This window comes from Columba livia, chromosome 3 (assembly GCF_036013475.1).
Source record: "Columba livia isolate bColLiv1 breed racing homer chromosome 3, bColLiv1.pat.W.v2, whole genome shotgun sequence".
In the NCBI taxonomy this organism is placed as follows: domain Eukaryota; kingdom Metazoa; phylum Chordata; class Aves; order Columbiformes; family Columbidae; genus Columba; species Columba livia.
In genome coordinates, this window is record NC_088604.1 from 67,959,906 (window position 1) to 67,983,170 (window position 23,265).

At 36.8% G+C, this 23,265-nt stretch overlaps 1 protein-coding gene across 6 annotated transcripts in view; it reads right to left on the bottom strand.

The window, feature by feature from the left end:
• Nucleotides 1-1,661: 1,661 nt before the first annotated feature.
• The window catches only part of PCMT1 (protein-L-isoaspartate (D-aspartate) O-methyltransferase), a 37,513-nt gene continuing 15,909 nt past the window's right edge, over nt 1,662-23,265 (bottom strand). For 3 of the 6 annotated variants that reach the window (XM_065057473.1, XM_065057471.1, XM_065057469.1), the window contains exons 3-8: nt 22,984-23,015; nt 21,125-21,229; nt 17,593-17,713; nt 12,800-12,885; nt 11,004-11,173; nt 1,662-4,055 (exon numbers count right to left, since the gene is read on the bottom strand). In XM_065057473.1, the coding sequence (XP_064913545.1) occupies nt 4,043-4,055; nt 11,004-11,173; nt 12,800-12,885; nt 17,593-17,713; nt 21,125-21,229; nt 22,984-23,015 (527 nt within the window). In that variant the 3' untranslated portion in view covers nt 1,662-4,042. Of the gene's footprint in view, nt 4,056-10,956; nt 11,174-12,799; nt 12,886-17,592; nt 17,714-21,124; nt 21,230-22,983; nt 23,016-23,265 lie in introns of all 6 variants that reach the window. The other 3 variants (XM_065057474.1, XM_065057472.1, XM_065057470.1) reach the window with 1 other exon arrangement.

Genomic DNA, 23,265 nt, shown 5'->3' on the forward strand with positions numbered 1-23,265 from the left:
TGCACAAGGCCAAGCTTTAGTCCAAACCAATTTCCTCAGCCCTGACTGAGCCATGGCAACCCAAACCTTGCCACCGGATGCTCTGAGCACACAATTGCATGGCAAAGAGTGTAAAGGCAAAAGGGCTTTCTCATACCTTAAGAGTGTCTGTGCACTTCCCACAACTGCTCTTCAACCCTTCACAATTCTAAGTGGGCAGACAAAAAAATCAAATAGAACCAAAGGCGAACTTTATGAACCCACAAAACCAACATAAACCCCATGCTTGAATCCATCTTTTGTATACCACATCTGAACTCCAGTTTACACTTCCTGACGTGTAAAGTCCAGATGTCCTGAAATGCAAAAGACCAATTTCACACCTCATCACCTCCTGCATCCCCCTGCACACATGCTGCTTTTCGGGCAGCACTTCCCCTCCACATTTTTTGTTTGGTTGTTGTTGCGGTTTTTTTGGCACAACGTGCTTGCATGACCTCATCATGCCTTTTTGCTGAGCCAGGGTCACTGCTCATTCAGCAGAATACCTCTTCCACATAATTTGGGACAAAGAACAAGGGTTCCATAAAGATAATTAGTATTTTTGATCTAACTGCATCCTAATATGTCCAAAATCAGCTAAATGGAACCAGAGATACAAATCATGAGCTTAGGTTGCATTACTCACGCCAAAATCAGGACGGAGTTTCTATCGTATCCTCTTTCCGGGAACTGCATTCCAATCAAATCCCACATGTCCTGGGGCACATTAATGAGTAAAAGGAAGAAAACGCTGCTGTTGCAAGAATGGGTTATCACCCTTCTTTCTGGCAGGAATGCCACTATTAGTTCAGAGTTTTCCTCTGGACATTTTAGTTTACCTCTTTGTGCTGATGGTTAAGTCCCCAGTCTCTCCACACTGGAAAACCCTGGAGCTTGTCACCCTGTCACAAAAGCTCTGCACGCAGGGAGAGAACTGCTGCCAGCTGGACGCTCTGGAGCCTGCCATGCAGTCCCCTGCTCCAGGCATTGCTACCGGTTTCAAACTCGCTGACTACAAAACATTTCGGGAATGATCCAGGTGACGTCTATCAGCAGTGCTGGTGCACACTCTCTGTGCACTGGCTTCCCTCCAAAAAGAATTTAAGAAAAAAGAAAAATCTTGAATGGAAATAGTAAATAAGCAGGCAGTTCCTGCTATGCAAACAGAAAGCATCCACATGGCACACCAAACTGCTCTTCTCTGTGGAGCACCCACAACTGTTCATTGCTGTTCAGGATACAGGTACAGGCTCTTGGTTCCTCTGCTCAAGCTCTGGAGGTCTTCTACTGCCTGATCCCTGAAACAGCCAGACAAGCAACTCGCTGGTTCAGTCAGTCTGTGCTCTCCAGTTCCAGCTTAGAAGTGATCAGAACAACCCCGTGAAACATCACTGCACCTCTTACAAAAGCATAGACTTTAATCCTTGCAAGTGGCAGATCATACACTCCTACTAGCTGGGTTCAGCCACAGGCGGCAGGCAGAACTCACACACTGCGCACGCAGCCTGCTCCCCAAAACACATCAGTGTGAACTCACACAGATTCCAAACAGCCAAACAAAACTCCACTTGCATTCCATGTGGTACTGCCAGGCTTGGTAACTGCTGCAATACAGTAATTAACAGAAAACAGACACATAGTTCTGGTCATCTAGTAAACCAGTATTTTTGTAGATGCTTGCTTTATTTTTGGACATGTGAAGTCTTAGAAAAACAAACAAACAAACAAACAAAACAACACCCAACACAACAAACCATGACACCACAAAAAACCCCAGACACTTCGATACAGCTTCCTCTCAATTTGTTTTATTTGGCAAAGTAGCAATTCAGACAGTTCACACAGCACTTTCAAGCTCTTCAAATCTGCATTTCAACTTGTCCTCTTCTCCAAGAAGTTTCTACTTCAGAACCATTGCTCCATCATGGAGGGGTTTTCATTTTCCAGCTCCTAAATGCTACTTCTGGATACTCCATCCTGTCTGAGTACCGTGACTATCACCAACCCCTTCAGTGGAAGGGCTGCACTAATCCCAACAGCCTTGGTCCCTGAAGTCTTACACCTCCTGAAGTGGTTCTCTCCAAAAAAAGTTGTTGCTGGTTCTCAGCTTTATCACCTCTTCCAAGTTAGGCTAGCTTATTACACTGTGTCCAGAGATAAGAATTTGGATACAGTTGAGCTCATATCTTTAATTCCACTGATTAAATTAGTAAGAAGATGTAAATAAAGCTGAACTCAAATTGAATGATACAGTGACCAAAAGGTTGAACATCAGCATGCATCATTTAAGATATTTCACTTCAACACCAAGAACTAGATTCACAGTTGATTGTGGGTTAGTACAAATTTGTCAGACGCAAGTGGGTTTTTCTGAATTGTACTTTCTAGAATACACACTATATTAATTCTTTTGTAAGATTTATCTTTGTGTATGTGCTCCCAGGCTGCAGTCAGATTAGGAGGTGGTACATTAACTTGCAAACATCTAAATAAATTGATACGTGTCTTTTACATATGAATAGGATGGGGCTGACCTTCAAAACTCAAGTTATTTAAAATGTTCCTCTTTCATATTCAGAGGCCTTTGAATTTTAACCTTTATGCTTTCAGGGATTAAGCCTATCACTAAACTATTGCTGTTCAACTATAATGAGTCAAAGATATTTTTGTAGTGATCACTATGGGTTGTTTGTATGCAAGTTACTTTAGTCTATAATCCTTTTTACCATAAAAAAAATAAAACAATGCTAACATGCTGTTTACTTTCACTCCTGGTTGCTGAAATCTGAGCAAGATGACTCAAGACACACTTTGACCCTTTCCAAAGCAGCTCACCTTACTGCACTGCTTTGCAATTTGCTGTTCACATTTTACAGTGCCAAACCAGAAAACCTTGGGCAGAAAACACATTTATAGCCTTCCAACTACTCTTCGTTATGCACATTGAACAACCGCATCTCTATCTATGCTTAGGAGCCCAGGATTTGTTATTCCTTCTGCATGTATCATGTTTTCTTTTTATGGCAATTAAGAATTCACTTTCTGAAAAAGCCAGAATTTTTCCTGGGTGCCCACAATTAGAAAAATGAGAACATTAATACAGCAAGTGGCTTTGCCAAAAGCTACTTTCTTTTAGAACCAAGCTGGATTTTTTTTAAAGAATCTAGCAACCCATATCTTTGTATTCCACTACATACTAATCCTAATCCTTCACACACAAGCACCGCTCTCCACTTTTGTTTTTAACTTTATTTGGCAAAGCAGTGTTGCATAAACTGTTCGGTGACTGGGACACAGCTTACAGCATATTTAAGGAGTTAAATTCATGTGCATCACAACAGTAGTGAGCTATAAACCAAACAAGAATTTCAAGACTCCGTGAGTTAATTTTAGAAGGAAAGGGAAACCCATGTCTGTTATGTCCGACTTGAACAGCAATGTTTTGTAAGAGTGGCCACCCACCTCTGATCTCTTGAAGTTTAATATATACAAATGCCTGGTTTTAAGGTAATAAAGCAGCTGATTGTATCTACTACATGCTAGTCTATGACACCATGTCAAAAGCTTAAAAAGGAAGTTTATGTCCTTTTAGTAGCATCTAGCAGACATCGGAACACACGAAACCTGGTATTACCTACATAGTGTCATAAGGTGCACAGAAGCAGTTTTACCAAGGGACACAGGAGCTGAGAAAAGTGAGTGTTCAAGTACCCCCATCAAAATTAGAGTTCACAAGCTATAGGTCTTTATCTGCCATTCTGCAGAAATTCACTTTGAACAAATGAAAGTAAAATAAAGGCATGTTAAATAAAACAGTGCCCACGTAAAACTTTCCACCATTTCATCAGATTTGCCTTGAGCATCTAAAAAAATAAAACAAACACCACGCTTTTCCATGCTGATAACAACAGTATAACGAAGTCCAAAACAAGCTGCAATGCTGTTGGTTTTCAAAAAGCTTTTAGAACTGGAGATGAGCAGTCCACTGTAACACTATGTTTGGGTCAAGATGGTGTAGCTTTTACAATTCATCCCTGTAGAAAGAAAACACATGTAGTTATGTTTCTCCTTCTCTTAGAAATCACATTTGAACATTTTTTATATTGAATCAGATGACGTTTAAATGCTCAAGCACACAGCAAAACTTGAGAAATCTCCTCAAGTATTTAAGAAAAAAAGAAAAATGGCAACAGCAATCCCATATCTTCTCATACTATTGTGTGAAATATTGTGAAATATGGGTCCCTCTATTTTACGTTTAATGGATCGTTTGTTTTAGCGAACATCCCCCGCATCACACAGCGAGTTACACAGCTACCTGTCATCCAGACTCTCTTGGCTACATGATGACAAATAACTGAGCCAACTTGCTAGACAGAGTATTGGCAAAAAACATTCTCTGTAGCTGCCAAAAGGCAAGTTTAGCTTCAGCTGCAGTCTCTCAAGAAAGCTACGAACACAATCTCACCTCAACCTCATGCAGTTTGTACTACTTATTTTATTTGTTTCGCAGAGGAGCTCGATGAGCTCCTGAAGGAACTATGCTAAATCAAGTCTAGATTATGGAAAGGGGGTGTGTGTGTGTGTTGAAATGAGAAAGGATGCATCAAGAAGTCTCTGTAAATCTACAAGGAATCTAGAAAATGCAGGCTTTTGTTCCTGCAGGACATTGAAAACACATTAAAACAGGAAACCCATAGAACCCATATTCCAACAGTGAAATTATAATATATTAGTGATTTTTAAAAATATTTCTAAAGCATTAACTTCAATGCAAAATATCCATCAAATTCAATAACTCTGCACTGTGCTGGTGGGAAATTCACACAAAAGTGTTTGCCTTTTTTTTTTTTTCCCCCACCACCAGGCAAAAAGCAACTTTATAGATCTTATATTTAGTAGATGCATCATCCTCATGAGCCAAAGCAAACACTGTTTGAATTAAGAAAAACTTCACTAATGTGATTGCTGGCTCCATACACAATAGTATTTCCAGCTATCATGCAAACTAACCCACAAAAATAGTGCTACATGCATATAAGCAAAAGCTTAAATGTTACAAAGGCATCACCCTTCAGGAACCGTATAGCATGGAATGACAGCATGCAAAACATTTGAAAAGCAACAGAAAAAGCTGTCACAACTAGTGCTTTAATTGCTAGTTTTCTATCTAATGCAGCTGGGATGCAAAATTAGTGATTTCTTAGTGACAAATATTTGCATTCTTTGCACTTTGCACTGCCTTCTATTAGTGAGGTACTAACCATCCAGCTTCAGAGTATTGCAGTAATTACAGAAAGCAGAAAAAAGCAGAAGGGGGAAAAACATATCTTGGCAGGGGTAAATAAAAATATGTTTATAGCCAAAGCTTTGGAAGTTCTCCATATTTGCCTATTTCATAGAATGGGTATTTGCTTACTTTAAACAGATAAAAATAAATCAACATTTGATACTCAGTTTAAAATGCACTGCCGGTCGCTTTAGGACAAGTACTTCATTCTTCTAAGGATGTAAGGTATCTAAGGATACCTCCAGGAGCTACATCATCAGTTAATACTTACAACTTCAAGAAGCATATGTAAGTAATGGTGGTTTAGTCTCATATGCCTCATTGCTGGTTTGATTTTCATCCTGATTCCTACCAGACCCTCTTTGTAAAAGCCTTTTACTGTGATAAATAATTTTTACTCTTTAAATCCTTGAGAAAATGTACACCTAAGAAAAATCCCATATTTACTCTGAAACTATTAAACATGATAATTTTACCGAGCCACAGATGTTTGCAAGATTTTTGCACGATGTTGCTAACACACTTAAGGTATTTGAAGTGTGGGATTTTTTTTTCCTTTTACAAAATGGTAATTGTATTTACAATTCAAATAAGTAATATTAACATGCCAATGTTTTAGTTCTTGGCATTTTGTACTGCTTTAAACTATTCCTGACCACATAATAATGTCTCTGTAAGTTACGTATATTCCAGATGTCCCGCTCAAAATATTTTCATATTGTTAGATCATTTACTGTATTAAGTGGATCAGCTTCCCTCGGTAGATTTTTTCACTTGCTCTTCACTAATCTGAGAGCAGCATGCCAGCCCAAAACAATCCATGATGTATGTGTTAAAATTATGCAGCATTTATTTTCTATTGCTATGAGCAGCTGAGCTTGTATGTTCGCTATTGGAATATACGTATCAGAAAGTTATAGAAAAGTCTTAGATCATCAGGCAGGTAACACTTCTCAGCTTTCCACCTAATGTGAACAGCTTGCAGACTTAAATACACATTGCAAAACAGCATCAGCTGATCTGAACTTCAGTTGTATGATCAGAAGCTGTCAAGCTGTGAACTCTACCAGCTCTCAACTACTGGTAAAAACCAGGCTGCTTGCCTGCTCTCTGGTCAGTAAAACATCTATCCTGCTACAAAGCTTAAAAGTAGACTCAAAAGATGACTGCTGTTTCCTTGTTAAAAATATCCTGCTGTCCTCTAGAGCCACAGAAAAGATCTACTACTTAAGTTGTCTTTTTCTCCCCTTTTCTGGCCACAACTATTTGCTGTGATTCTTAAACAACCCACAACTTCCTTCCACCTTCATACTCATTCCACCTTCCACTCCTTCCAATCTGCTTACTAGCTTCTGCTTAGTAAGCAATATATATATATATATATATATATGTATATTTAGGTTTTCAGTCATCACAATAGTCCTTCTCAGACCCTTGGAATTCTAGCAAGAGAATCACTCATCTAGTATCATCAGTTGAGGCATAAGCAACTTTATAAACTCAAGTTCAAGCAAATTTCAGAAGTCATTAGCTCAAAATTACTATTCTAAAAATAAATGTAAGAAAGTTTGAAAGACTTTGGCTTACTAGTAGGGGAAGCATATACAGGAATATTCCACACTTCCCATTAGGAGTATCCAACAACAAACTAAGACAAATCTAATACGTAGCATTTCAGGTAAATGTCAAGAGCTCATTGTGGAAAAAAAAATAAACAAAAAAAATTAAAATCACACATCTGATGAACAATAAGATATAAGCTTGGGATACTGGTCAGTCATCAAGTTTTGTGATATGTCTGCACCTCTTTGATGGAAGACATTCAAATTAAATATTTGAATGGGCATTTATAAATTTATCTGAAATCTGTAACTCACTCTTTTTGATCTACCTCAGTTTTCCTGTCATTAGGCAGCATTTGACTTTCCCTTTTCGATATATCATTCATCTATGAAAAATATGCTGTCATTACTGATACTGTATTTCTAATTCATATTAGAATTCATATGAATTTCAGTATCTGCTCAGTGTTTCAGCAACCAATTATTTCTCCCTTCGTAATTTTAAAGGTACCTAGACACAATATTTAGACTTGTAGCATTTTAATCTGAAAAGGTGTTGTTACAGAGTATTTAGTATTTGCTATGATCAGTCATCAAACTGAAAGAGTAGGTTGAAATGACAAAGAAAATGAAATTTTCTCTGCAACCTATTATATTGGTTACATCACATGCATTTTTGCGTAATACATAAATTTTGAATTTAACCTAAAATGTTTTGTGCAGAGATTTTTTTTTGCTAAAGTAAAATAAAAACTTTAGCGATAATCATTAGTCTGCATAGCCTAAGAAATTCTGGGAAAACAATTTCTGCTAATTTCAACTGAAATTAAACAACTATAGCTCATCAGGGGCATTTGAAACACTGAATAAAAGTTTATAAGGAGAAACATATCAAAATATTTCCTAACAAAAGTGTTTTTCAAAAGGGTGATTAATCATGTTGTATTTACAGATAAGTGGGATACAGTAACAGCCCCAGTCTACTCACTACAGTTTTTGCTCAGAAAGGTTATACTGTCACTAAAACTTTGTATTTTATCAGCAAATGTGAATTTAGCAGTACATTTCTAAATTATTTCTACTAATGCAATATTTTAAGTTTAAAAAGTAGCTTGTTAACTTTTTGAAACAGCTGGATGTTTGGAAATAAAATCCAAGACTGCAACAGAGACTCACTGCTAGGCATTCCTTACACTGTTATTCTCTTTAAATTGTCCCTCCATATAAGTAGTGAGTGAACTCTCAGAGAGAAGTAAAACCAGAGAGATCCTAATTTGCCAATAAGGTACCAAATAAGCTGTGTCCTCAACTGAGTGGCACAGGAAGTCTTCTCTCCTCCCTACTTATCAGTAAGAAAAGATAATAATTAGAAAGTTATCCTTACCAGTCTAATCATGTAAGTGGGCACCTACTGCTGGATCTCTGGTACACTAATGCATTTCATTTTGTACCAGTGATTAGATTCCTGTGTATGTTCTACTTCTAAATGTACCATGGAGCCACACTTGAGAAGATTCCCCCTAATACTTGGAGCTTAAAAATTCTACTGCAGCTGAACCCAAACTAGAAAATTATGGACTAAATTTAAAGAAATCCAATAACATTCACAAAATAAAATTCTTTATCTAGCATCACAGCATCAGTTTATTGAAATCTAAGGAGTCTTCTCCCTCCAGCTAGTCCATATTTTCTTCTGCCAGAAGTTCCAGTTTTACATAGTGAAGAACAATGCAAAATGTCTGCAGGTAGGTCTGACCTCGAACACGCTTGGAGATCAAATGACTGTTGTGCAGCTTTGTAAAGACCACCTTGCAGCCCTATAGTAAGGACCTTTACTAACTTCTCCAACATGTGAATGTCTAAGCAAAACCTGAAGTGGCTTCTTTCTTGCCAACTGGCAGGTCTACCAGCCTAGGAAAATGCTGCTGGCCTATCGATTGTATTTTGTGAAGGGACACCAGTTCTTAACGTGACAAAACTGTTACCTGCATTACGAATGAAACTGTATAATGTAATGTAAACTAAGAAAAGGACAAGCTAAACACAGAGGATGATTCTTCAGCTGCTCTAAAATCAATTATTGTTCAATGAATTCTAGAGTCTCTCATATACTACAGCTCTTTATTACAGAAAGACTTAAAAGATGCTCTCTCAGAGGAATCTCTGATCTCTGCTCACAGGTCTTCAACAATTTCAGAAAGAGAAACTGAAATCTAGGAAGTGCAGAAAAAATACCTCTCTCATCTTTGCTGCTGGCATAGATAACAAATGTTGATTTATAATTACGAGTTTTCTTAGCAGCAGCTGGCTGACCATGCACTTCGGACTCACCAATAAGAAAAAAACAAAAAACCCCGCCATTTGGGACCTTCTGTAAGGTCAGTAGTGCACTGGCAGTTATCCTTGAGAAGGAAATGGGCATTTTCCTCAGATCACAAAATGGACAATTACAGAAAAAACAAACATTACAAGAAGTGGACTTCTGAAACTTCCATGTCCGAACCAAATATAAATGTATGTAGCAAGAAACAACCTCTATGCCACTGTAGTGATCAAGGTAACTATTCAGACTAAGCACTTACCTTTTCTGATAACACCAATGTATATTCTTAACACTTTATTTAGAAAGAAATAATTAAAAACATGAAGTATTTCAGAAAATCACACACAGAATAACACAGAATCGACTGGGTTGGAAAAGACCTCAGATAGCAGAAATTGATAAGAAAATCTGGGGAAAAGAACCCCACAGTACTCATGACAGAAGAAGGCCTAAGGACAATCTATTACTTTTTCCTGAGCTAGCAGAGAAGATGTAGTACAAAACTGCAGAGAAGAGATACAATGGCCTTAGAAGTCTAGTCCTTAATACACTACACCACCTTCTCTAGCACCAAAGGATAATCACTGCCATTCCAGAAACCCTTCAGTAAATGCTGTTTATAAGAACATACGTTGCTGCTACCAAAGAAACCTTAATTGCTACTATAATCAGATCAGGTGGAAATGCAGAAATATCTATAAAACCTCACTGAAAAAAGGAAGGCTCAGGAAGAATACTTCTTTTTTTTGAGTAAGCAGAGCATGGACTCCAAACTTGAATAAGGTCCACCACATTTGCCAGAGTAGGAAAACAACCACAAAGCAAGACTTCCAAGGCCTTACAAGAGGCAGGAAACCCCCAAGTACCCTAGTGAGGGATTAGTGGCAAATATAAAATCTAAAGTTAGGAGTTATAGAGCTCTAAGTCATTTTCAGAACTCAATACATATCTATGAACTTCATTAACAGAGATAATACATTCACAAGTGTTTTCTGCCAGGAAGCAAAACAGAACTGCTGCTTTGTTCACTTGCATACTAATGCCTAGTATGGTTTAAGCTGACAGCTGTGTTAACGTGTATGTTACTGGCCATCCAATTCAGCAAAATGGAAGGTTTACTACCTCTAGAAAGGCCTCCAGAGTTTGCTGTGTTGTTGAACACAAATATAACCCCATCAGAGACAGACTTTTAATAACGTGTCTGAGAATTTCTTTCTGAACGCTGCTCAACTACATTTATACTTCAGGGAAGATGGGATTACCTCCTCCACTTTCTGCTACTTGGAGGCTGAGGGAAAAGTGCTCACCAGATCATCTATATTTCCCACAAAGCATTTTACAAAGATTTTATTTCATTTGTGACATTTCAGAAAAATAAAAAATGAACACCCAACTACCACTAACTTACAGAAAAACACAATATTTATTCATAAGTAGTATTTTATACTTTACCCTAATTACTGGGCAAGCTAGTTATCAACAGTTCATTATAGTGAAATTTAAATTTAGAAAATACTGTGTTTAAAACAACAAATAAGAAACTTTAACACACCAAAGACTAAAGAAAACATGTCCGAAAGAGGCAAAGTGCAACCCATGCAATACTCCTCTTCTGCTTTTAAATTAACTCAGAATAACCTCCTTTTGGTGATGTAGTAATGCAGACTGAGTCACTTTTCATGGTATGGAGGAGCAGAAAGCAATGACAGCAGCAAAGGCAGGCTTTGCGGTCTATCTGCTTAAAATTCACACCCTTTCACCTTGTGTGTGTGTGGAAGAAGTAAGTGGAACAGAAAATCACTTCCACCTGGACCACTGCTTCTCTTTATCTGTTAAAGGCACATATATCACTCCCATCAGAGGCTTCATTTTGACACTGCCATCTTCTAGTTTGTCATACTGTTCGAGCATCTGGTTTCCCCCTGCAGGGCCAACTGGTAATATCAATCTTCCGCCAGGTTTTAACTGATCTATAAGCTAGAACACAACACAGAAATTAGAATGTAACCAGCCACTTCAAAGAAGCTGGATCCAAAGTTTATTACATTAGATTAACAGCTTTGCCACAATTCATCTATCTACTGTTATGCAGTAGATAATTACTTCAATTAGGCAAAATAAAAAAATGCACTGAAAATGAGAGTATCACGACCACACGGTACAACAACTGGTATTACAGAAGCATTCACAATCATCTTACATAATTTCAAAGGAAGGTAAAACTGCAATTGGATTAACTGGGTTGGTAGCAGTTTTAGCTTCTACGTAAGAGGGGAAAATGTATATCACAAGTTATTTTTACAGCAGATTCAATATTTTAAAACTGCTAGTTTAACTGATGCTTACTGTGCGTCAGTACAGGCCCACTGTTGAACATTTTTGGGATAACTGATCTCCCCTTAAACCCACAGAATAAGATTTGAAATTTGTGACTTTTAAAAACATAACTTCCTGGAATAATTTTAAGTTGTCTACAATACACTCGCTACCCAACAGCCCCTCTTTCATTCTGTGAATGGAAAGCATTTTATGAAACCAGTCTAAAATATATGAATATGAGTAAGATAAGTGACAAGTAACACGGTATGTGATAGACTTGCTTGTATTTTTTTTTTTTTTTGCTTTCATAATTAAAGAAGGAGGCTAATCACAGTAGTCTTAAGGAAAATTCAGTACTTCCCAGATGCCAGGAAAAAATATTAATCCCTATTACTAACAGAAGTTACAATTAAGAACTGTTTAATTCACGAATAAGCTTTAAATTACCTTTTTAATTTTCCACTGCCAACACTTATCTGGTAACAGCCCCTCTCCCCATAAATAAATAAATAAATAAATAAACAAACAAACCATCAAAACAGGAAAAATAAAACAAAACAAAACACCAACAAAAACCAACCAAACAAAAATACACCAAACAACCCAATGGCTGTTGTCTGGAAAAGTCTAACCCATCTATATCGCCTCAAACCTCCAGTCCTTCACTATCTCCCATTAAAACTCAAGTTAAAAAAAAGTAACTGATAACTAGCATAACAAAATCATGGTACATATTTCCATTCACCTCATGAAAGGAAGAAGGAAAAAAAAACACCTTATCTGCAAGAATAAACTTCATGTATACACACTCTGAAGTCCCTAGTTAGTCTTCAGCTTTTCCAGCAAGAACTGCCCTATATCCACCCTGAAAACTAAAGACACATGGCATTGTCTGTATTTCCAGCTGAGCATTTCACACCTTTAACAGGCTCAATACCTTGGAACCTGGGAAACAAATACTTAGATTTTTGTATTTCAATGTTTGATAAAACCAAACTGTTTTATTAAATAAAATGTTCATAACCACTGTTGTAATAGAGGGTTGTGCACAAGTCATTTTAAAATAATTTTATTTAGAGTTATTATAACACAGAACTTTTGCAAACCAACAAGAAGGCAAATTGTAACAGAAATAAAAAACCCCACACCATAATGTAATACCATCCTGCCCACTGATACTCCCAACAGTGCAAGTCTACCAAATATTTTACATAGATATGTATGTAAAACGTTCTTTACCACTAAGAGATTACTGAATCACACACATAAAACATAGAGGCTTACTGCTTGGGGCACAATGGGTGCTGCAGCTCCTACATGAATCGCATCATAAGGAGCTTCTTCTGCATATCCCAGTCTTCCATCTCCCACTGCAAGAAAACACTTTTTTTAACATTTTCAAAACGGAAAAAAACAGCTGATCTGCCATATCTATATGTACAACAAGGCTGTGCTCAGATTTCAGCTAAAATTCTGCTGAGCAGTAGTAACATGAAGTCAGTTTTAAAATATTAACACAGTTGTAAAATAGATGCAACAAAACACCCCCACACGTATATACACACTTATAAAAAATATTAAATACTTTGAAGCACCTGAACGGATGGATTTATAATTATAGTTCTTCGAGACACGTAGTTCACCCAGAAAAGGTACTTAAGTATGTGCCCTACCGTTCCAATGCAAGTGACTTTTCCCCTCCTCTACCCTTAGAACATCCGCTTTGCCTTCAGGCACACCATTCCTAAATATAATGCAAATCATAAGTCTAAAGCATTAAATTCAGAAACACGTATCAAAAGACTCCAAAGGTGAGAAAAAGATAACCCAAGTATTCACATGGACTATACACCTGTAACTGCACTACGAGGTGGAAGGAAGTCTGCACCTACATCTATACATTAATACAGTACCACACTAATCCCCATGTATCCCCCTTTGCCAGCAGACTGGTCTCACTATCCTTCCTGCAGACAAGTGCTGGACTAACATGGATGGCCAGGTCAGACCTGTGGCTAAAGCTCCAGGTGGCTGCTTGGAAGATGTTAGGAGTAATTAAGTTATTCAGAGGGCTACTGATGCAGCTTCTGCTCTGGTGGAGAACTCATGAAGAAGCACCCTACCACAGATGTCTCATATCATCCCAGTTATGCAGGATGAAATGAGAACAGACTGGTTTTTTTTAAAGCCACTGAAATGTAGCAAACTAGACTAGACCCTGAGTTAAGTTTTGTAAAAAGATTATGTGAATGTAGTAGCATCCACAGTACTTACAGGAAATCACTGGAAAATTCAGAAAAAGTCAGGCTAGCTCTCTCTGGAGTTATTTAGGAACAGAAGTAGTGAATCTAAGCCATTCATAAATTCATACTCAGTGACTGCAGAAGTCCAAGTAATCAGTCAAGAAAAAAAAAGCAAGGCGGCTAACGAACATAGTCCTCTGCTCAGCACAAGTAGTTGTTTGGGGTTTCATGTCTTCAGATTAAGCTTCGACTTCTGTGCAATCACTATTATTGCAGGTTAATTAAAAGGCCGAATGATTAAGTTCTAAGATCTTGCTAGAGGCTGAAAATTTGTCAACTTTTTGTTTTCCAACAACTCACAAGGCAGGAAAAATACACAATGGCCATAGCAGGTTTCGCTTTGACCTCAGTGATAGGGAAGGCCACCTGGACACTAACAACACCCTTAAGTATCAAAGAATGTACAGGAAGAGTTCGTAATCTTTCACATTGGGTCCTGAAATGAGACCCTGCAAGGACCTTCTACACCCAAAGCTAAGAAGAGAGCACATTTCCCCAGTAGCTGAGAAGCCCCTTAAAATTCAGAGACTTAATTCCTCTTTATCACCAATTCTAACCAGTACAAGCTCCAATGAAGGGCCACAGGCAGAAGCTGCCAAGCAAGAACTACCAATGCTTCAAAGAGAACCCATGCCTATTGATCACCAGTTCCACTAACTCAGCTTTTATTACTGTCACCAGGAATGAAGATGAAAGTTCCAGTATTTCCAGGGTTTAATCTCTCTGATTCTGCTGAAGTTGCTTCTACTGGAACAAGCGCTTCAACGCAGTCAAGTATATAATTTATATTTGCTTATATCTTATTACAACTGTATACCTCCTCTAAAGATAAAGTAGTAACATGTTCCTGTATCAAGCCACTGTCCATCAGAGAAAACAATGGAGAAAGACTTCTTTTGCTCAAACATACAGATACTGCTTTGAATGACCTAAATTACACAGGGAGACAGACCCTCAATCCCCAAGATGGGACATCAGGAACAGTGATCTCCAGTACTGCTGGCAAAAGGAGAGATTGTCAAGATCAAGAAACAGCTGTGAAAGAAACCACTAAGTCATCTGCTGAAGAATACTTGTATTCTGAGACCTAAATGCACCTCGTATGCCTATCCAGAAGTCTGTATGTAACTTCTGCACATATTATCAGTTCACTGATAGTGGTAAAAAGGACTCAAAACATCTATACCCTTTGCCCTTACATCAACAGCCCAAACCAAAGCTACCATCTTCAGAATCAGCACCAGCCCACACCCCCGTCCCCCCAAAACAAAAAAAAAAACACACAACAACAAAACCACGCTCTTCTATTTGTAGCAAGTGCAGCATGGCTCTTTCCTTTTAACATCCACAAAAATTCTCCTGGCTACAGCAGTCAGGTATATGCCCACCCACAATGGGAACACACTTTTAGACATCCAGAATATTTTAAAAAATTAAGTCAGCATTCATATATTTAATGTGATACAACTTATTACATTATTCAATGTCCAAAGGAAACAGCAGCCTAAATTTTGAGCTTGTGCTTACATCCTGAATAATGTCACCCATCCTACTCAGATCTCCAGTTACATGCAGTCTGTTAAAGAAGTGATCACAGTGGCAGGTGGTGATGAGGAGGGAAGTAGTGTCAGGACTTTCTCACACAAAAGGTTTTTGCAGCTTGTTCTTGACCCTAGAACTGATATGCTGATCACAGCACTCAAGCCTTCAGTGTCTCTAAGCAGACCTTGTAAGCACGAGCACAGAAACAGAAGAAAACTACTTCACTGTGGTTAGAATACCCTCATCCCCTCTGGCTATGTCTGCATCAGCAAATAGTGCAGTACAATAGAAGTAGATCTGTATAGCAGAACAGTTTTTGCTGAGAACCCGATGTCCATGCAACATAATGCATTTCAGAATGATCATTCTAGTCTAGTTCTAGTCTTATTGACTTAATATCCATTAGCATATCAAACATTTGATTGCTTCTCAGAGCACATATTCCCATCTAGTTCCATCCACAAGGAATCAAACTTTATGCTCTCCAGGAGTACTTTCAAAGTGTGGTAAGTGGAAGCAGTTGGGATATTGACCTCAAAAGCATCCTCCTGATCTTAAGAGGAAACAAAAAACCAACCACACCAAAAAAAACCAAAACAAAACCAAATCAAAAACCAATCCATAAACTAATACAGACATATCCTAACTATACCTGTATACCTGTTCCCAAGTTCTCAGTGCAGTTCTATTACTAAGACACCCCAAAATAATGTAGATGCTTCAGAAATGCAGTTATGGCACAACTTAAATGTGACAAAGCAACAGAGAACGTTTGAAGCATATTTGTTAGAAGCCAGAAACTGACTTCTCTAATCCTAATTCATATAGTTCCTATCACAAATCAGCTCTGGGTTTCCAAGGATTTTGTTTGTGTGTTGGGGAGGTGGGATGTTTGGGTGTTTTTCGTTTTTGTTATTGTTTTAAGAAACAGCTCTGTCCAGATTCTAGCTCCACAAAGAGCTTCCAGGAACCCAGCACAGTTGAAACATTCTTCTCCACCTGTTTCACAGAAGTGCTACTTGTTCATCTGTATTTTTTTTTAAATGTACCTCACAACAAAACTATTCAGAAGTCTCTTAGTCATCCTTCTAGACAGTCAAACACAATATAGGTGATGATGTTTACTTAGAATTCTAGACTACCAAGAGCATCAGAGTTTGTTTCAGGTATAACCAGAAGCTGAAGTACAAATTGCTCCTCTATAGCAATAAGGGGATAATTTCCATTATTCCCCCTCTGCAGCCCAAACAGTCTCAGTATAACTTTTTTTCCAAGAACATTTAAGGCATAAGTGTTCTCAGTGAGGGACACTGCATTTTGTACACATGTACATGTGTTGATTTGTGTATTTTAAAAAGATGTAGAGAACTCCTTCATTTACAAAAAAAAAACAAAACCAAAAAAACCCCCACAAATATCAAAATAGTACTTAAGAGCCAAACACCACAGATTAATCAATTTTCTAAGCATTCTTGTAAGAAGCCTCAAAATAATCCAGACATTCAAATTCTTTTTAAACCTAACAATTAGAATGATAACAAAATGAATGCTTTCCTCTTGCCAGCTTTGCATCTTCTAAAAAAAACAAAACAAAATTAATTTTTATTCAAAAAAGTATTATTTAAAACAATTTACTAACAATTCACTGTGTTTGTATAGCATTATTTCCTCTCAGTAACTCTGACTGAAGTATTCTGGTGTCAATTAATTACTTCCCTAACATACAAATACTGCAAATTTTAAAAACAAGTGAAATAAACTTCAGTGATGCATACTGCCAACCTAGTACTTTTTCCATTCAAGTCTTTGCATGCAGGTTTCTCAATTACTGTATCAAAAGTAAGAAGGCTTTGTTAAAATGCCCAAATTTAGATAACAGTACATTTATTCAAGAAAAGGTGTGCATTCAAACCCAGTTTTAAATGGCCAATTTAACATGACAGACCTTCAGCATGTAAAGTATTTTTACCGGAAAACACTTCCCTGTTAAGCTTCTCTAATAGAATGATTACATATTATTTAAGATTATACCAGAAGTCATATTCTCAAAACTGTGTAAAGAAGATATTTTTCAAAGGCCTAAAGACAACTTGGACTTTTAAACTTTCATTTGGCTCTTCTTCTTTGGTTTAACTTCCTAAATTATAATTTCACATCCAATTCCAGTCATTTTCAACCAGCTGCTAGAAAGAATATCAGTTTAATTAGTAAGTATATCAGTCTGATGCTCACCAATCAGTTTCACTCTTCCTGAAGACAGCAATGTGGGATCATCTTTTTTGACATTATTTATTGAGTCATCTACTAGTTCTTTGATATGATCAATTCCTACAACTTGTCCTTTGGGACCAACCTGGAATAAAAATATACAGTTGAATAATTTCTGCTAGTTTGATTTACAGAATGAGTATTTCTATCTCCTGAGACCATTTCTCTAAAATAAAAACAGAAACAGTAAAGTGGAATTATATTTTCCCAAAATTATTAAGACTTCTGATTGGAATAAAACATCCTAACTGCTGGAAGCAACTGGTAATTAAAGCTTGTCAGTACAGTCTTATAAATGCTTGTTACAGTCAGCTTTTTGAGATGTGATTCAGATGAGTTATGCTGATTCAGTTCAGTTATACTACTAGTGGAGATTTCTTCTCTGAATTTTTAAAGTTAAATTTGATCATAAGTGTCTGCATTACCTGCAATAGAAAGTAGAAACTTCAAGAACAAAGACTAAAACTATTCTCCTTTGATGCTGAATAAACTTACTTAAAGATTATGTTTTTTCTAGAGAAGACCTTACTTTAAGCAAAATAGTAACTCATGCATTTTATTCTAAGATAACTCAAGAGTCCTATCCTTTCAGAAGCAAATGCACCTATTAACAGTCAAGGACAAACAACCTTCCACCTACCCTTGCCTTCATTAATCTACTTTCAGATTTACAGCTTGCTTCCAGAACAAGAGTGGAATTTTGAGAGCTCATAACTCACAAAAAGGTCACAAAAGATCTGCGTATTCTGAGGGGAAAAAAAGGCCTACTAACAAAAAACTTCTCTATTACAGGCATTTCATCTGCAAGTGCATCTTTATTCCAGAAAAAAAAACAAAAAAAAAACAAAAAAAAAACCCCACAACATTCCAACTTTGGAGAGAGGAAAAAAAGATCCAAATCTGACCATCTTTAACAGGATCCACCTCAAACAACACAATGGTAGAATATGTCCTAGCAGTGCATGTTGACATACAACTTTGCCTTCAGAAACATTTTAATGTCTTGGTTATATTTCTGTATCTTACATTTTAATGTTTCAAAGTCATGGAAAATGAATAACTGGTTATTGATATCATGGGGACTTTTTTATTTTTCATTATGGACAAGTCCTGTGCTAAAACCATTAAAAGAGCAGTGTTATCTCTTCTTTTTCAAATGGAAGACACCCAGCCTAGCCTTTGAAACAGAGCAAAACACATGGCAAGTTTTCACTATGACAACCACAAGTTGCTATTTGGAGGAATGCTTGGCAGTCAGTTTTACTGCAAGCTGCTGAAAGATCCACTGTAGTCCAACAAAGGTTAATGTCATAGAAATTAAAATTTAGCAGAACAGTCACAGCATTAAACAGTCTGGTATCAGGTAAGAGAACCTCCTACTGTATGTCAGTCTGTTAAGCTATTTCTGAGTCCTCATCAATTACCTCTGTCTATTAGCCTGGAACTCTGAAGTGTATGCAGTTGAGACAACAGTGAAATCCCACAATTTTTGGGATCTCCATGGTCTGTTTGGAATAAAAACATACCACACTCTTTTTATAATTCCAGTGCTTTCAGGATGAAAACTACAATTCATTTAATTTGCCAGGAACCTTTAAAAGCAAATAAACTTAGTTTAAGTTTCTATGCTATGTAGTTAAGCTTCTCCCAGCAGTTTAATATGAAAACCCAAACAAAAATCTTAGAGATGCTTTGCTACTCTAAGTAAACATACAGCTTTCCCAGAAGTACCACAGATGAGATCATAATAGGAGTAAAACTGTCAATGACATCAATGTGCACTCAGGTACTTCTGTCACAAACGTGAGCTATTCATTCTAGATCTCAAGCAGACTGAGAAGCAACATCCCCATGATTCAGTAAGCACATCTTCAACTGAATGTTGATAGTGAAACATTTTATCATTATTCCCCATAGCATACTTCTTTCAAGCTTTTGTTACTGTCAGAAAGAACTTTACAGAGGAAGTCAGAACAGTATATATTGCCTTATTCACTGAAGTGGATGAAGCAAGATCCATATTGCACAGCAATAATGCTATCAAACAGAACAAAAACATTTATCGGATCTTTCACAAAAGACATCTGGAAGGCATTCCACAGCACACCACCAAGGAGGATTCAGAAGAGGTACATAACACTCATATGACAATAAATAGTGTGATTAACCTCAGCAAAATCAGAAAGAAATTTCCTTTTTGTGGTAACTCTGACTTCTCTGCAGATGTTTTCAGCTTTTCCTATATAGTTTTAAAATAAAGTGCCCACAACTACGTCTTATTGAAAATGGCTAATCCTCTATGCATTTGTAACCTCTTAGTGAGAAATACACACAAGCTGGATAAAAGTTTTAATGTTTGTAGGATTGAAGTTCACATGCATGGTACTAGCACTTGATTATTGACTACAAAGCTAGATCAAAAATAGTGGGTAGAAAGTTGAATAAGTGATATTTAAGATTTCCTCTAAACTGCAGTTTGGTTAACTTATCTCAACTACCTTTTTTTTTTTTTTTTTTAATTTTGCAGCTAGCACTTAAAAAACAAATATTTTTTCTGGTGCATTGGCCAGTCCCCTAAGTGTTCTTATCTAATTCTTAACATACGAAACCAGAAGCAATCACAGACTCAACAGATCAATGCTTGAAAATAGAAAACTACCAAAAAAACCCATATGATGATATATCAAATGCATCACAATTCCAATTTAACTTCTCAGAAAGACAGAAAAAAATCTAGTTGGCAGTTTAATGAAGGTCTCTGCTAGTTATAAAGCAATAATAAAATCCTGCAATGGAGAAGAAAGAACTGATTATATTCCACTACATAAATTAGTCTAAAAGCACTGTAGTTACAGCCATCATAAAACATTTTTTTCCCCTGCTGTAAGATAGGGTGGAACCACAGAGAATTCCTTACATACAGGTTGAAAAACCCAGAGATTAAGTTACTTAGAGAAGATGTAAAAAAGAGTATAAATTCTGATCTTAGAAAAGATTACATGGATAATACTTATAGTGATGCTCATGCAACATAGTAACAAGGAAAAAAGGGAAGTTAAATTCAAAGACAATTTATATACATACATTGTATTTTCCTGTGGAAAAATAATACGTCTCACTAAGTTCTCGTAACAGAAAGACATGCAAATTGATCACAACAAGAACATTCATTGCTACACAAAGTAACATAAAAACTGGGCTGTACAAGATGAACACCTCCTTCCTTCAAGCTATAAAGGAACACTGAAATATCACCAAGAAAAAAAACTTCTTCTCTAGACAGTTTCTTCACCAACACACAATTTACCAGATCCTTTAACTTCACCATGTAGTATCAGGTAGGGTAAGAAACGTGTACTAATCACACCCAGTGGAGTAAATTACTTTCTACATCAGTCCACTGTATGAAGGGTACTTTTTTTTCTGCCCTTTAGTTCAGAGTTATGCTGCAGTTCAAACAGTTCTGATGGTCAAGTGATTAAACGAAGGATCTCACCATTCGCGAAAAGCATGCTGTAAGAATTCCACTTCCAGATCCTACATCAAGTGCTTTGGCTCCTTCATGTAACTGGTCAGACAGAAGTTCAAGAGCATATGCATGCTAAGAGAAGAAGACAGAAAATTTCAAAATATTTTAAGTGTCTGTTTTACCCAATATATGTTCATTTCTTCAGTGATTTTGGGCAATGCACTGAGGATTCATGTAAGAAATTTCAGAATCATTTTGTATTACAAAAATGTGGGAGGGGAGTTAACTACATTATATAATCATTGTTATTTCATTGATTTCAACAAATTTTGTGCATGTCTGTGTATATACATTATTCTTTTTAGTATATATAGATATAAACTCATCTGACCATTCAAGCTTCTCTAATAGCACACACTTGAATTTAGATATAGTTATTAGGACAGATATCATAAATCAATTTAATTCTCTTCAGGTCTGGTGGTTCTTACTGTTCCAGCAGCATGTGGTCGATAAAGAATTCAGTTTATCATTATGCTATATACATTTGAACACGCTGGGACAGAGGTTAGCTGGGAAGAAGGCAGCTCTGGAGCATCATGAAAAATGTCTATCAAAACTATCTCTTACATAACCTGCACACTTGCTGAATCAAAGAGCATGAAAAAGAAGTTAACTTTTACAAAGGCACATAGCCAGGCTCATATATGAAATGTAGATACACTTCATAAGTTTCAATTTCCTACATGGTGGCCTGGTACAAAAACTAAGCTTAGGTTGCAGACTAAAAAAACTATTCATTCTTTAATGTTTCAGAGATAACCATTACCACACTCTTATGGCTTAATCAACCACACGCAGAAAAACAGAAGTGATTAGAACACTTACTATTAGAACATTTATTGTTAACATTTGCTTAGAGTACGCATTTCCTTTTTGCTCTAACACTTCACATACTACTAGTGATAAACATAGGATAATTCAAAGATAATGCCTTAGGTGAGTTAAAATTTTGAAAACATAATACTTATTTTCTCCCTTAGCCACAGTGCCACCTTCTCTGTCTTTGCTTGAATAAAATCATTACCATTTCTACACAGAATTCCTGGGTTTTTTATATTGGTATCTAGGTAAATTTTAACCCAACTATGTAGTTTTTAGTCAAGAGCAGACTTCTACTATGTTTTGACATGTTTCAAACATTGCAAGGACAAAATATATGCTTTTACCCATACTTCATCTCAAATAAGGAAACATAGATCTAGCACAGATATAATTTCTCTATGTACTGAAATTCCCTCTTAAAGCTCGGTCATGAATGCCCTGGTCAGATGCATTTCAGTACGAAGTATTTTCTTCCTCTCCAAATAATTAAAGGCATTACAGCAATACCACATCACAGAAATCATTGTTATCCACTCCTGAATTCTTATATTTTTAAAAATCACAGTCAGAGTAATTTAGGTTGGAAAGGATGTCTGGGAATCCTGTGGTCCAACATTCTTTCTATACCAGGGCAATTTAAATTAGGCTGCTTAGAGCCCTGTTCAGTCAGCTTCTTTGTATATCAAAGAACAGAATTTCCACAATCTGCAAAACCTGTTCCAGTGTTTAACTACCCTCAACGTGATTTTTTTCTTCCCATTCTAGAAACTAACCAAAATTCCCCATGTGGCACTTTTTTGTCCACTACCCTTCATTCTGTCACTGTGCATCTCCAAGAAAAATCTGGCTAAATCTTTTCTGCGCCCTCCCACTAGGCAGTTGAGACAACAGTATCACAGCAATCAACTGTTCATTAAATTTGCTATGATAAATATTTTCTTTCAGAAGCATCTGGATGTTTATAAAATCACCTATACTAATGACATAAGTTTAAAGCTTACCATATGTGGAGCACTGATTGTTGCTTGGAAACCTGTAAAACGATAATGGAAGAATGTGTTGATCATTGTTCAGACAGCAACCTTATGATCGCTATTACCTTGACTGCACAATGCAATACCTTAATTGTTGCTGTCATTCAGGGCACTATACCCCCTCCTACCCAATGGTTACATAGGTACTCTTTCTTCAGAAGTGAATTAAGGTACATCATCTGAAAGTTATGCTTTGTCACCTCTGGACAATAAAAAAGTTTCTATCATCCTTGATCTCAATTACAATCT